Source organism: Plectropomus leopardus, chromosome 12, assembly GCF_008729295.1.
Source record: "Plectropomus leopardus isolate mb chromosome 12, YSFRI_Pleo_2.0, whole genome shotgun sequence".
Classification (NCBI taxonomy): Eukaryota; Metazoa; Chordata; class Actinopteri; order Perciformes; family Serranidae; genus Plectropomus; species Plectropomus leopardus.
Genome location: NC_056474.1, coordinates 27,085,001 through 27,100,298, shown reverse-complemented (window position 1 = coordinate 27,100,298; position 15,298 = coordinate 27,085,001). Strand labels below are relative to the sequence as shown.

The 15,298-nt window shown below is 40.6% G+C and overlaps 1 protein-coding gene across 1 annotated transcript in view; it reads left to right on the top strand.

Moving 5' to 3' along the window:
• The window catches only part of rnf220a (ring finger protein 220a), a 209,076-nt gene that overhangs the window by 154,799 nt on the left and 38,979 nt on the right, over positions 1 to 15,298 (top strand). Inside the window, exons 3-4 of the mRNA XM_042497332.1 lie at positions 2,443 to 2,572; positions 10,563 to 10,611. Coding sequence (XP_042353266.1) covers positions 2,443 to 2,572; positions 10,563 to 10,611 — 179 coding nt within the window. The remainder of the gene's footprint in view (positions 1 to 2,442; positions 2,573 to 10,562; positions 10,612 to 15,298) is intronic.

Sequence of the window (15,298 nt, the reverse complement as noted above, 5' to 3'; positions counted from 1 at the left end):
CGGAATAGAAAGAGCCCCATCAGCTGCAGACAGGGATTGGATCTTTCTTTGTTTGCTGTGGCGGATGGCGACAGCTTCAGCATGACTCAAATTATCTTGTCAAAGCAATAAAGGAGAAGAGGGGAGGGAGGGGTAGAGAAAGAGAGATGGAGAAACAAGGAGAGAAGGGGAAGTATACTGAAGGGAGCGTGGTGGAGACAATAAGGCAGAGAAGAGGAGACGGAACGTAGGAGATGAGTAGCATAGTAAAAGAAGCGAGAGCTGAGGGTGAAGAAGAAAGTGATGAGGACACAGAAAAGAGGGTATAAAAAAGAACGAAAGATGAAAAAGGGAGGCAAACAAGAGGAGATAGAGGAGAAGAGAAAGAAATGAAACAAATAAAGGGATGGTACAGGGGCAGAAAATTAGAAATGGATGAGGCTGGAGAGAGAGAGAGCGCGCAGGGAGGGCTAGGTGTGGAGGTAGAGATAGAGAGGCAGAGAGAGATAGAGAGTAATCGATTACCTATTTTTCAAAGTCACTTAACGTGTCCAGTGCTGTGGCTCTGTTAAGTAGCGGTGCAGGAGAATGGGAGACCGGTATGCACACACACGTTCTGGAAAAGGGAGGAGGGGGTGGTGTGTGTGTGTGTGTGTGTGTGTGTGTGTGTGTTCCCCAATAGTTGTCTCTTGATGAGTTCTCTTGCAGGAAATTGTTCTGACAGACCAATATGTGAGCAAGGATACGTGTCCCCAGAGAGTTGCGTGTGCATGTATATACTGTATATATGTGTGTTTGTGTTTGTGTATGTATGTGTGAGAGAGAAACACCTAAGACAAGACAAACAGGGAGTCCCCGTACCTGGTTCTCTTGTTGCCGCGGTGACAAGCAGTCTAAACGGGATATCCTGGCCAAGGCGGGGCCTATTGTTCCCGAACTAAAAAAAGCCTGTTTGATTGGCTAAATACAGGAAATCAGGAAGTGTCCTCCGACATTAAGCACCGCTGCACTTTCAATAGATGTTATTTTAAGCCAATTCAGGCTGACTCAAAGGTAAACTTTCCCTAGAAAGTAGGATGTATGCTACGATACATATACAATCACAAAGGCGCAAAAGCGAAAAAAAAAATGTAAAGTGCGCATTTTCCGATGTAACACAATGAAAGGCACACTAACACAGACACACATACAGGTGGGCCCCACCCTATGGCCTGCTGATCAAGGACAATGAAGTGAGGTAGTGTTGGCAGACTCTATACAGCATTATCTCATCCATGGCTGACACTTCTTTAAATCTGCTTTGACCTGAGAGGACACAGTGGAGGCTATACAGCACTCTATTCCCCTTTTTGTCTGTGTGTAAAGCACAATTATAATGCACATGCACTTAATGTGTGTGACGTTAGAGAGTAAATAAAACAGTTCAAGACTTGGAATACACAACACTGAAGTGTCCTTGAGTGTCCTTGGTAAACTGAAGGGCTGCCTGGTCAACTTTGTAGAGTGCATGTGGCAGCTTACAACAAATACAAACAGTTGAATATATTTGATTTGTCTCTGTGAAACAATTTGGACAAGTCCTCTGAGCCTTGTAATAGATGCCAAACTGTAATTGTTCATCATTCAAGGTGTCTCATATGGCTAGGCCTCTATACACCTTTCATAAGCTATGCAGTTCTTACAAAGAATATGCTTTATATTGTTGTGAGCTTTGTTTGGGAAAACAAAAACAAAACAAAGAAAACTTGCATTTGGTATTGTATGGTATAAGCAAGGTTTTTAATTATTTTTAAAATCACGATTAATTGATAACCATAAAACTTTAACTATAAGCTTATAAGCCTACAAGCCCAATTAGATCCCCAGTCCTTTTTACTAGCCTGGTGTTTGGCTATACATTTTGACAAATAAAGGCCTGTCTCAATTAGAGGCCCAGTTACCATGCAGTTCATTTTTACATAAGTTCTTTAGATATTAACCGGGTTGTTAGCTATCTACTGGAGATAATGTTAGTTAGCGGCTGATAATGCATACAAATATAATTGTTTTAACTTTTATCAATATGGACATACCACACACATGGTTAGCTTGGTAAGATTCTCCCCAGTTCAATAATTCAGGTCATTTTACTGAAACCATGAGCACCAAAGAAGAAGTAATACCAGCACAGTAAATGAGAAACACTGGGAAAAAAAGGTTTCATGAATTATGTGTAAGGAATTAAAAGCCCTGTTCAAATATAAGCCTGTTGAGTTCAGTGGTTTAAGCAAATATTCTGGGCTATTAATGGGCTAATAATTTTAGTTTTACAGTAATTGATCATTAATGTCACCTATGATTCATTAAGGAAAGTGCTTACAGTTTGCCATCCTGATCTGACTACAAGAATCATTTGGATACCTGGCTCTTGTTTGTCCTATACATATAATGACGATGTTTCTCTGCTTTTTATCTTGTCTCCAGGTAAAAAGAAGATGTCCCTGTATGACAGCCAGGCTCCAATCTGCCCCATCTGCCAGGTGCTGCTGCGGCCCGGAGAGCTACAGGAACACATGGAGACGGAGATAGAGAGGCTAGCTGCCATATGCTTCAGGTAGCCATTAAAACACACACACACACACACACACACACACAGCGAGAGAGAACAGTAAGTTCAGTCAAATCAAAGTTCAAAGCAAGCTATGAAGACTTCATCTTGGAATGTTAGCTATAGTTAGTTTAATGACATTTTTAGCCTAGCTTAGAACAAAGGAGTAAGGGGAAAAGCTAGCCTAGTTCTGTCTACAGTACCTTTAAACAACCCCAGAAGTATCTAATTAAAATTTTATATCTTTTGTACCTAATATATATAAAACTACAAAAGGAGACTTTGTTGTTTAATGAACCATTAGCCTAAGCATTGGAGCTGCTAGCTTACGCAGTGGCAATACTCAGCAAATCCTTATTTAAAAAATAAACGTAGGCTCTTAACAAGCTTTTCCTTCAGCATATTAGTGACCAGTGTGCTAACCAAATAAAGTGGTAATGAGGAGCATTATTGTGTCTTCTGTAATATTTGAAAACAGGTTAGCTTCCTTTCCCCTTGTTTTTAGTCTTTCTGCTAAGCTAAGCTAGGCTAAACACATCTCTGCATGTCTTTATCATGTGCACAGAGGAATCAAACGGATATCAATCCTGAAGACAAATACTGGCTCATAAAGCTGTATATTTTTTAGGCGTAAGGTGAAGGCTGAGCTTTAACTCAGTTTTTATGTCAGCCTCACTGACTGCTATTCTTTCAGAGCGGAGATTTCGGGGCCATAAATCTGCATAAAAGGCAGAGGCATGCCGTCGACGTAACACTAAGTGTTTCCTGCAGGGATTAGGATTCAAACCTGTGACCTCGAGTTCACTGCCGCCCCCTTCTTCTCTTCATGGCAGTTGCACGAGCTGTTTTACGGTGGATAAATCAACTCCAAGCCCTTTTAACGATGGGACGCAACCATTAGCATCCATATTTCACCTTGACCGCACGTCTGGTTGTGTGTGTGCGTGTGTGTGTGTGTGTGTGTGTGTGTGTGTGTGTGTTTGCGTACATGCGTGTGTAGCCCATGTGATGCCGTGTTTGTGTTTGACCTGGTGTCCACCTCAGCGGCCCAGCTTTATGATAGTCCCCATTAACCTGGAGGAACAGGGCAACAGATAGCGTCACCCCACGTGGAAATCACACTTCATTTACCCCCGTTTACACCTCCCACACCCCTTCTTCCATCTGTCTGTGTCCACATACTGTATATCTTTTCCTTGTCCTAGCCACCCAAACTCACTTCTAGTCCGCCTTCTTTTGTTTCTTCCTGTTTACAGCTTTACATATTTCTTCCCCAACTCCCCCAACTTTTCACTCTTTCCTCTTAAAATGCAGTCTTGTCACTTCTTTGTTACCTAATTTCACCATGTGTCTTGAAGCTGCAACATCAGACCAAAGCAGTGACCCTGGATAAACCCATTTTTCTCAGTGTGATGGGGTCAACGTGTGTATTCCTTCGTATTTTCTGTGAGGAGGAAAGGATGAAATTAGAGACAGAAAGACAGTTAGAGAGAAAGTTTATATGAATAATGTAGAAAGATGCATTTATCTGTGAGCACAGAGATCCATTCAGGCAAAAATTCAAGAGGCTGAAGAAAGAATGAAAGGTTGAAATTAAGAAATCAAAATAAGTGTCAGGTAAAAGTTAATACAAAACTAGAAAAATGCATTAGTAGAAATCTCTGCCACTAAGCAGCCGTCAATTGCCGCCAATCTCGACAATTCTTTTAATTCCAACATTTCTGGAAGTGCACTTTGAACGGTATTGACTTTGTTTGTAGGTTACAGCACAACAAAGTTGAAAATCACAACAATTAATAGAATTTATAACGACCCCAAAAATAAACTATTTAACTATCTGCTCACTTAGTTCTGGTAGAAGCACAAATATCAAGAAAAAATTACCAAATCAACAAAATCTGTAAGTCAACAAAATTGGGCAGACAAAGCACTCTGCTTCTAGAAAAAAGTCCACTTGTTTTTTATAAACTTTCAGCCACAAGTCATGGCTCTTATCAGCCAACAGACTTATCCCACTCACTTTTGACGAAGGCCACAACATGCAGCTGAAAGCTTTAGCAAAAAGAGGTGATGGTTCTTGAAATAGAGAATAGAATAGAAAAAAATAGAATAGATTGCATTGGAGAGCTGAGTGAGGGTCATCCATCCATCATTGTCTGATATGGTGAGGTGTGTGTATGTGTTTCAATAATTAATAAAGGTTAGTAGTCTGCCCTTCCCTCTGAGATACTGTGTAAGCACACACACACACACACACACACACACACACACACACACACACACACACACTCACACACATGGTTATTTAAGGAAATAGCGTCATCCCTGGGTGAGATGGGATGGTGGCTAACGTCACGGCTGGCTGATTTAGCTACTTGCCATTAACCCATCCCAGACACATATACACACACACCACAAGAAAAAAAAGAGGGCAAGAGAGGAGGCTGAGGGGGGTGCAGAGGATTGAATTTTAAGATATTTTGATTGAAATGTTCCTTTACACACACACAAACACACAAAAGTCTCAGTGTGACTTTGTCTGGGCATCAGAAGGAATGGACGCAGGAGATGAAATAAAAGCAGAAAGTGTTGTGTGTGTCTTATGTCGCGAAAAACACATTCTATATCACACACACATACACACACACACACACACACTGTCTCTCCCTCTCCCCAGCTCTCTGCATGGTAGCAGCCATCATTGAAAGTGACAGTGGGAATTTGGTCCAATTTGTAGTAAATCTGCCTTTAATGACGACCAGCGCTCGCTGAATGAAAGAGCTGTGGGTATGGAAACGAAGGTGCGTGTGTGTTTGACTACATTGGTGTGAAAAATGTGTGTTTTCCATATCTGTCCGGCCTCTTCTGTGAATATCTGTTCTTCTGTGTGCTTCTATTTGTTTTCTATTTCTCTGTTCTGCTCCCACTGCATGTGTGTGTTTGATTACAACTGCCAACCTGTCCTCTCCTGTGACTGTGTGCTCTGGCGCTGCTTCATGGGCCACAGCTTCTCATGTATGGACATAGAAATCACACGCAAACACACAGCTGAGTAAATGGTAATCTATCATGCCCTGTAAACGTCAGGTGGCTCGTGGGGGCAAAGTAATCTACATACCCCGTCACCCCCTCCTCTTCATACCCCTACTCCTCTTCCTCCTCCTCCTCCTCCTCCTCCTCCATAATCAATTTGCCTCCTCGAGAGCGAGCCCCCACTTCTCCAGCAGACACAAAAAGGTAAAAAGCAATCAGTATCTTGAGGTTAGCACCATCCCTCCATTCCACCAGACTCCCACTGAAAAAAGACTTTTTCATCTCTCTCTCCCTCTCTGGAAGGGAGTGGAGGTGGGAGGTGTAGAAGCACCTGCTCGCTGCTCACTACTTGTGTTGGATTGATGCAGATTTAACCAGGTTTGGGGAAGGTGGGCAGTTTTCTAAATGGAATTGCTTCCAAATTGAGGATCAGCCCACTGTTCCAGATTCAACCCATTTTCACTCCCAACTTGTCAATTATCAACGCTTGGTCAGTGACCCTTGATGTTTTATACCAACGCACTGAGTTCGCCTTTACCATTTGTTTGAGACGCACCAGGCTGCATCATTATTAGACGCAAATGATGGAGTATAAAGAGCAAGAAAGTCTGCGGAGAGAGGAGGTTGGGTTTGGACAGATGGTTCAAACACCAGATTTTCAACTATTTTAACCCAAACCATTAACTTTTCCAAAGCTTAACAAAGTTCTTTTGTATCTTAAGTGTAACAAAGTACCTCTGTTGCATAAACCTTAAAACAAAGTCAACCATATTGGTTTAAGGGTTATTTAGAGGTTATGTGGTATACAGACCCGAAACAGCTAAGATCATCCTTTAACTTTGAATACATTATTTTCAATCAGCTGATTATCAAATATGATCTCTGATTACCTGATTTGTTTTAGTCCATTTCTTCAGTTTTTTTTCTTTAACATTTATCACAGACCAAAAAAGGGAACATTTGAACCAAAAGCTTGACCTGTTTTAGCCATCGTATGACTACTTCCTGTTGGTGATCTCACATGTTCTTGCTCCTCCTTTAGGTTAAACAAGTTGAGAGAAAGTACTGTATGATGTGATGGGACAATGTGTTATCAGAGTTGTGTGAAGCACCCACATGCCCTCACCTGTCTCCCTGTGTTCACACATAGGCCTCATTAGCACAACACATTTTAAATTGCTTTGTCTCCCGTCTTTCATTCCTCCCTTGCGTCCTTTTCGCCTGTCTGTGTGTTTGTTTCGCTTTGCTGTGCTGCTCATTTCCACACTCCTCTCCTTGCTTTGACATGGCAGGCAGCTGGAATTTCCAGGCCCCCATAACCCTCCCCATCAAAAATTCATAGAACCGGGCAAACAGACGCGTGAAGCTGCGAGAAGAGGCGGCGACACACCAACTCTCCCATCAATCCCTCTCTTTCTTTCTCTCGTTTTCTGTCTTCTTTCATCTTTCACTCGCTCGATCTCTCTCTTTATGTTGCCCGCTCTTCCTCCCTCGCCGCATCTCTGTCTCACCTCACATTTCATCTCTTTTCTTTTCCCCCCTTTTTCACTCCCTTTCATCTCTCTATCAGCCCTCTCTGTCATTGTGGCAATTTTCTCCCATCGTGGCAGGCATGCAACCGCTGTCCTCTCTCGCTCTCTTTTTCCCTCTCTCCCTCTCCCTCCTTCTCTTGTCACTGTTTGACACTGTCAACAAGCAGGTGGAGGTGGCTGTTATTGTTGATGCCTCTGCAGAGGTTCCAGGTAATGAATAAAAGAGAGATAGAGGGAGAGGGAGAGAGAGATGACAGAGACAGAGATAGAAAAAAGGGGCAGACAGGTGGGGGTGTTGGCAGATTCCGCCTGCATTACACAGCAGCTTGACTGTGTCACCCATGTTTATTCTCTTTGTTGGTGGAAGTGAGGCCCGCTGTTACACACACACACACACACACACACACACACACACACACACACACACACAGTAGCAAGACAATATACAGATGCAAACACACATCCTCAGGTGCACACAGCACAGACGATAATGACACGTTTTCACAGACATGTTCAACCAAATACATTTAATACATACACAGACACCTGTTCACTGATACATATGCACACTCTCACAGCACCAGCGACACTGCGAAGATCATAGAGGAATCAATCCCATCAGATGAGGACTAATGAACACTAAAATGACTGATAATAACTCTCATTAATCTAATTCATTTGATTTTTTTTCTGATATATTTTTACAGGTTTTGGTAACAGTCAAAGAGAAATGAAAAAAAAACCAAACTAAAATCTAAAAAGTTCTGCTTCTGTGTCTCTATTTGTTTATCGTTTGGTATATGCATATGTCCAAAAATCAGGTTAGATATATCAAAATTCAGCTACTTTTCTGTAAAACACTGGAATATTTCTAATGCCTAATCTTGAACTCAGGGGCACAAAAGTATTGTGTGCCTTCCGACTTAAGCTAAAAGCTCAAGCTATTCTTTTTTTTTTTCTGCGCCATGTTTGCAATTTTTGTTGCTTCCTCTTTGATGTGTGCTTCTTACAGTCTCTACCACTGACTGTATATAAGGACAGATCCACTTACTTTCACCACACATACTTGAAGCCAGACATTTCACATAGGGCCACATCTTGATGTTATGAAATCATTTGGAGCTGAGGCTCTGCACAGTATCGATCTCTATGGTATCACGTCCCCTCCACTCACCCGCCCGACCAATCACGAGCAGCATCAATGATCATGAGCACACTGATTGACAAACACAGCTGACAATAATGTCTTCAATCCCCTATTTTTATACCATCAAATAACTAATTAAAACCAATCTTGAGCAAACAAGTAGATTAGAATTACATAACATGACAGAAAAAAAACTTTGGGAAACCTTTATTTGGGGTATGCTTTGAGTTTTTAGTTTTGCCCATGTCCCATTCACTAACATGGAAGGGGCGGGCTTCATGACCTGTTCTGCAGCCAGCCACCAGGGGGCGATTGAGATGATTTGGCTGTAGTTAAGGGAAGCCTTCTATGTCGTCTATGTTTATATACAGTCTACGGTTGCTACTTTTTAATTAAGTCCCTACTCTACGTGTCGCATGCTGTGCCTAGCTTTGTTGTAAAAAAAATATTGATTTATTAATACATATCAATTCTGAATGTTCAAAATGGTTTCAATACTCATTTTTCACAGTTTCAATACACCGGTACCAGCTGCGCTCTCTCAGTCTTTCTTTTGGTCATTGTTTACTACAGTCATTCTGCTGTTCATTGCTACCAACTATGAAAAGAAAAGTTGTCACTGTCATTTTATAGCCTTGTAATATTTATCTTTTAATTAAACCTGAACACAGCAAAATATGAAGAAAATGAAATGATGAAATGAAAGAAACACCACCACACAGTTCTAGTTGGTCATAATTGATGGTTTGGGGGGATTACTTAGAGTCTGTTTATTTATTTATTTAATACTGTTGTTTTATTTTATTTACAAAACAAACTTGCATAGTATACCTAATGTATAAACTGGTGGTTTGCACTTAAAAACAACTGAAAAACTAAATGTTGTAATGTAAAGAAATGAGGTGAACTCTTTCTCATCATGCATTCCCTCCTACAGTATCTCTGTGCAGCTATGCATTGTATTCCTTTGTCTTATATTCTCCTTGTCTTGCTCTTGTGCACCACTTTGTAAATGCTCCTCTCAGATAAGTGACATATAAATAAGGCTTCTTATTCTTATTATCCACCCATCCAGCCATTGAAAAGGGAAATCCCTTGTCTACCAAGGCATGCTGTCAGATTAGAGGTCGCGCTCAATTCAGTTTCAGGCCCATTCCTTTCCATGGTTTGCTACTGTCTGTCTGGCAGTGTGTGTGTGTGTGTGTGTGTGTGTGTGTGTGTGTGTGTGTGTGTGTGTCCATCCAAGAGGGTCTGGAGTGCTAACAGGGTCTCAAAGCAAACGTGACAACCTTGTCTCGCTTTGTCAACGTCGAGCCTGTCGCAACGCTTCGAGAGGCTCGGAGAAATTTATCTGTGTTTTCGGCTGAAGAGAGAGGGATGGAAAAAGGGACGGGAGAAAGGAGAAAAGGAGGGAAAGAGAAGGAGGAAAATGCAACAAAAAAAATATAAAGTAACAACAAATCAATTGAGAATGAGGAGGAGCGGAAAAGGAAAATAATGAGATGGTAGATGAAAAAAGATAAGAAATAAATGTACACATGAAGTGAAAGTTTCTGTTTTATTGGCAGAATAGAAGCTCTTTCTTATTTTCTTCCTTTTCTTATGACTTTCTTTTTTCTTGCTGTCTAAAATCTTAATACTCCCCCTTTCTCCCCACCCTTCCCCTCTTCCCAATAACTTTTACAGTTCAGCCGATTGTCCTCCACATATTTCAGAGTCAAAGCGACCGTGAGCTGACTGCGCTGACAAATCAAATCACTGCAAAATCAGTTATTTCCTGCTTTTCCCACCACAACAGATGATGTGTGTGTGTGTGTGTGTGTGTGTGTGTGTGTGTGTGTGTGTGTGTGTTTGATGAGACAAATCTGGGGAATGATTGCCTCAGTAAAGGAGATCCAGCTGATGTTCTCAGTAATCCTGCCATTTGCAGTAATGTTTTCAATTACCATCAAAGGGTAGCAGGAGATGGACGGGTAGATAAAAGGGAAAAGAGAGTTAAAGACCGATGGATGAAAATGAATAAATGTGGAAACAAGTTGCTGAATTAAACGTAATAAATCAACAAACAGAGATATTCCATTTTTTCTTCACAAAATGACAGTGTCTGGGCTTATAGAAAACACCTTCCAAAGATACATATATCTTAAAAATTAATGAGCTGTTAGAAAAATGTCAGCACACGCTGGTGGCATTTAAACAAGCACACAGACATGTAAAGACCACATTCAACACTGCACATAACAAACTCACTTCATCCTATTTTTGTCTTCTTTCTCTCCACCAGTAAGAACCCCTCACCCAAGGATGGAGCAGCCACTCCAGGAACCCCTAAGGTGAGATGAACCCCAGTTTCTTCACATGATGTCTGCGTTTCAAATATTACCTTTTCCTTCAGGCTGAATTCTGCTATGTCTTACATGCCAAAAAGGGAGATTTTAAATAATAGAAAACAAAATTACATGTGTAAATAGTGGTTAGATTTAACAACATAATAACACTTTTTCAATTACTACTATCTAAAAGAGCTGTTACTCTAGGCAGGTTTCCATTAACCCTCAAATTGTGGAAATTAAAAATGACAAATATAAAATACGCCTAATGGAAACATCAGTTTTGAAAAAACTCACATTTATCGCGAAAAAGTTTTTATGCTTGCGTGAGGTGGTATTTCAGGCAATTCACAAAAGCCTTATTTGGTTGGTAGGAACTGGCTCCTTCAGTCATGATGCAGCAGGCACTACAAGAGGTGATATTGTAGCGCAGAACTCTTCAAAAGTTTTGAATTCACAATTCCTCTGTGAAATCGTGGATTATCATCTCCCAGAAATCCCTCATACATGGCCACTCCCACGTATAAGGGGCTTTCCATTATTGCTCATACAACACGTTTACATGGCCTTCCATTGGAAATAATGACGGCTACTGTGGCGGCTGCAATAGAAATAAACCTGCTAATGTTTTAAACATCCATCGACATGCTTCTCGGAATGTTATCGAGAGAGTAGAAGTTGCATAACATCGTGAGAGAAGTTGCATAACATCACTCAGTGGAAACGCTGGTTTTTTATCGACATTTTGAAAATATTGCTTAAGTTTTGTGCAAATCTGTAACGGAAACCAGCTTTCGGATGCCTCTGTTCCTCTCTGCTGCACTAAGGGGAAATCAGCTGTACTCTAGGTCTCTGTCTTATATTACACACACACACACACACACACACACACACACACACACACACTCAGACATACCAGCCTCCTGTGGTCCAACGGGCAGCAGAGCCAAGAGCCACTGTACTGTGATTGTTCCAATTAGAGAGGCTGAGATGCAGACAGACAGAAAAGGAAGAAAAAGACAGATAATGTCAAATTGTGGGAAGACAGATTCATGATTCCATCAAGGGCTTTCCCTTATAGCGCCTGCATCCACTGACACATCTGAACACATCAGTAGCTGCCAGACTTAGACCAGTTTTTTTTAAGAAAATACTTTTCTGTATCTTTAGCATGACGCCTAGATAGTAGAATTAATATAAAAATACAACACTCATTTCAAAGAACTTTGAAATAGCTGCTGTCTATGGGTGAACTTGACAGGTTGATCATATAATAAAATTAATAAAATGCATAAAAATGAGAATTGGAGAAAGAATTTTTTTGTAGTAGTAGTCGACAAAAAATTGCCTCAAATGTCACATCCAATCTGCCAGATTTTTAAACCTTTTTTCTAGGAAATTCAGATAAGCTTAAACCTTGGGTTGTTTCTGGTTCTGACATGCATTAAATATGCTTTTTAATGTACATCATGGCCTTCATTTCAAACACGTTCACACACACTGATGGAACAGCCATCGGGAGCAGTTTGGGGTTCAGTGTCTTGCCCAAGGATACTTTGACATGCGGAAAATCCAACACCTTTCAAACAGCTCATGCCGATGTCTTCTCGACATAGAATAAGGACATTTAGTTGTAAGGTATGAGCAAAACCCAGTGTCTGCAAAATATCATAATGTTAACAACCACACAGCATGAAATTCTGATGTCGTTAAGACATTTAAGGTAATGTTAACCTAATTTTCATTTCAACCAAAATTTAATGTCTATCTGACGGAGGGGTCCAACTTCTTTCTGAAGTCATTGTCACGTCTGATGCCAGCTCAGGAAGTCCAGGACATGTAGATGGCAAGTCTTGCTCTACTTTGCTTTTCACTATTGTTAAGACTTGTGTCAGTGTTTCCTAAAAGTAGCCCTAAAGCAATCAAGCGCTTCATCAGCTCCATTGTTGTTTCCATTTCAAACTAAAGACCATGTGAAAGTCAGATGCCCTACTGCGAAAAAAAGTACATCCGACGCGCATATAAATGCACCACAAGAGCTCTAAAACAATTCATCCATTCTCATTCCCACACACCTTTGGGTGCTGACCCAGGCTTAGAGCGGCGCTCACAGCACTGTGGGTGGGCTCGCACTTGAGAGAGGCAGACAGAGCAGGGGTGAGCGGCGGCCTTCCTCCACAGCCGTGACTGCGCATCTCACCACTGTTGTTTAATATTCAGCGGCAGGCCATGAAGAATGGAGAGGGCCAATCTGAAGCACATGGGCCTGTTGCTGCCGTCTCCTGCCCACTATGCACCACCCGCCTCTGTTAGACTGGAGATTAACCCCAAACACACCTCCTTAAGGGGTGTTCGGCCCATTTTGTGTACTCCTCGCAAAGGTGATTGAGGTGAGACTGAAAACATGGGATATGTGTAGTAGCCACATACACACACTTTTCTCTTTGGCTCTTTTTATGCATACACTGTTTATTTACATATACAAAACGCACATTTAACCCTTTGAACCTTAGCAAATTGGCCTGATTTCTTTTGAAAACATGGAAAGAGGGAATGAAACAAGACTAAGCAAGAAATTAGTCAAAAGTTACAAGAAAATTACTAGAAATTAGCAACATGAAAGACAAAGAAGTGTAAAAGAACAAAAACAAAAAGAGTAAAATGAAAAATATAAATAATACTAATAAGTATATCTGTTTCTGTAAGCTAATATTAGATATGTAATTAATATAGTTTTCTTGGCATTTTCCCCTAGTTATTTGATCATTTTGTAATGATTCTCTCTCTCTCTTTTTAAGCTAAATTTCAGGTAATTTTCATGTCACCGTTTACTTATTCTTTTGTTGTTTGCGGGACATCTCATATCAAGTTGCTGATTGCCTTTGTTTTGCAATTTGCTTATGTTTCAGTCATGTAAGTGCTTGTGAAAGGCGTCTGAAAGCAGCAAAAGAAAATCAATATCACTCCAGGTTTCAAAGGGTTAAAAATGTTCACATCTTTACAGTGCAAAGTCACAAAACACACTTTCTTACAGTCTTTACGGGGAAATATGGAGTTAAAAATTCTGCACCATGAGGTGTAAATCAGTCGCTCCTCTGAATGCAGCTTTAAATGCAGCCTTTTTTGTCGCTGATCTTTTAACATGTTGATTTAATTGGTTGGTTTAAAAGACCAAAATTTCAATGGAACATCTTCATTTATAATCTCTTCGTAGAATACCGTTAAATGTCATATTCTAATGATAAAATCTAAGCATATTCCCAGAACGCCCCCAGGTAAATGATTCCTGACCTTTTTAAACCCGGGCTAAAATAGAAAAGAAAAAGAGGCCACACGCACACACACTCGTACACTCACACGGAGACATAAAAGCATCGTGCATAATGTCCAATTTACTGTGGCAGCACTGGAGGTTGGTCATTTCTCACATATTATTATTAGATTACTGCTGTCGAGCACTTAAGCCTCTGCTCTGCCCCTTTCCGCTTGATTAATAGGAGACGACTGTAAATACAAATATTTCATAGCTGCCTTGTAAAAAAAAAAAAAAAAAAAAAAAGCAGCAGCACAGGCACACATGGAAATATGTACACACACACACACACACACACACCCAGCTCGAGCTCTGTCAGGACTAAGCCTTGTAAAAAAGTGATATTGCTTCCCGTGTTCTCTTTCTTTCACATCATTATCTACTTGCTTCTTGTTCACTTGAGGAATTCCCTGGATTGTCTTTGTCACAGAGTGGCTCAGAAGAGGATATTATACTGTGTGTGTGTCTATGAGAGAGAATGAGAGAGTGTGTGTGCAAAGTGTTGTGAGACAGATTTATGGACAGGCAGTGTCCCGTAATGTCAGACAGTTACGCTCCTGCTTTTCAGATGTTTACCCTTCCTCCTCCTCCTCTTCTCCCTTCCTCCTCTCTTTTCAATCACTCGTTCTTCCCTAACTCCTCTTAACGTCCCATAAACATTAACTCTAATCAGTGGAAGGGGCTTTATAGACAAAGTCAGCCAGGTTACAGTCATCATCAATGACGTGGCGCTCTTAGCATCTGTGGCAATAACACTCCTGAAAATTTCCAAGGGTAAAGATTCCCCCATTCCTGTTTCTTTTCTGTGCTGTGTATGAGATCTGTTATAATACAGAAATAAACTTGGAATTTTAGAAATTAAATAATTTTCCCTTTGATATGTATTTATTTGATAAACACAAAGTCAAAAAAGGTTGTTTTTTTTGTTGCTACAGTGAAAAAATATATTGCTTTTATGTATCTATTTATTTATTTAACTAGCTAGTACTTGGTATATAGTGCCTAAAGTGCCAAAAAAAAAAACCTTTTGAAAAACTTAACAGCAATGTCTCTCTCCAGAAATTATGACTTGATCACTTAAGATAATCAACAGACCTTGTGAGCATTTTACGTTGGAACTATTTTCTTTCTTCTGAAAATTTGGTAGAGAGAAAATAGTTACAACATGAAACTGCAATGACTGGGCCAGGCTCTCTGCGGCTGATATCTCCAACATTTGGCAACTCACATCAAAACAATCTAGACTGATAAATAGTGCTACAGGTAAGAGGAAAATTTGGATTTTAAATTTTGGGGTGAACTATCCCTTTAGGTTTATACACTTAAAGTGGCGGTAATTTCTTCCAAGTAATTTCACACAGCACCAGCATGCCGACT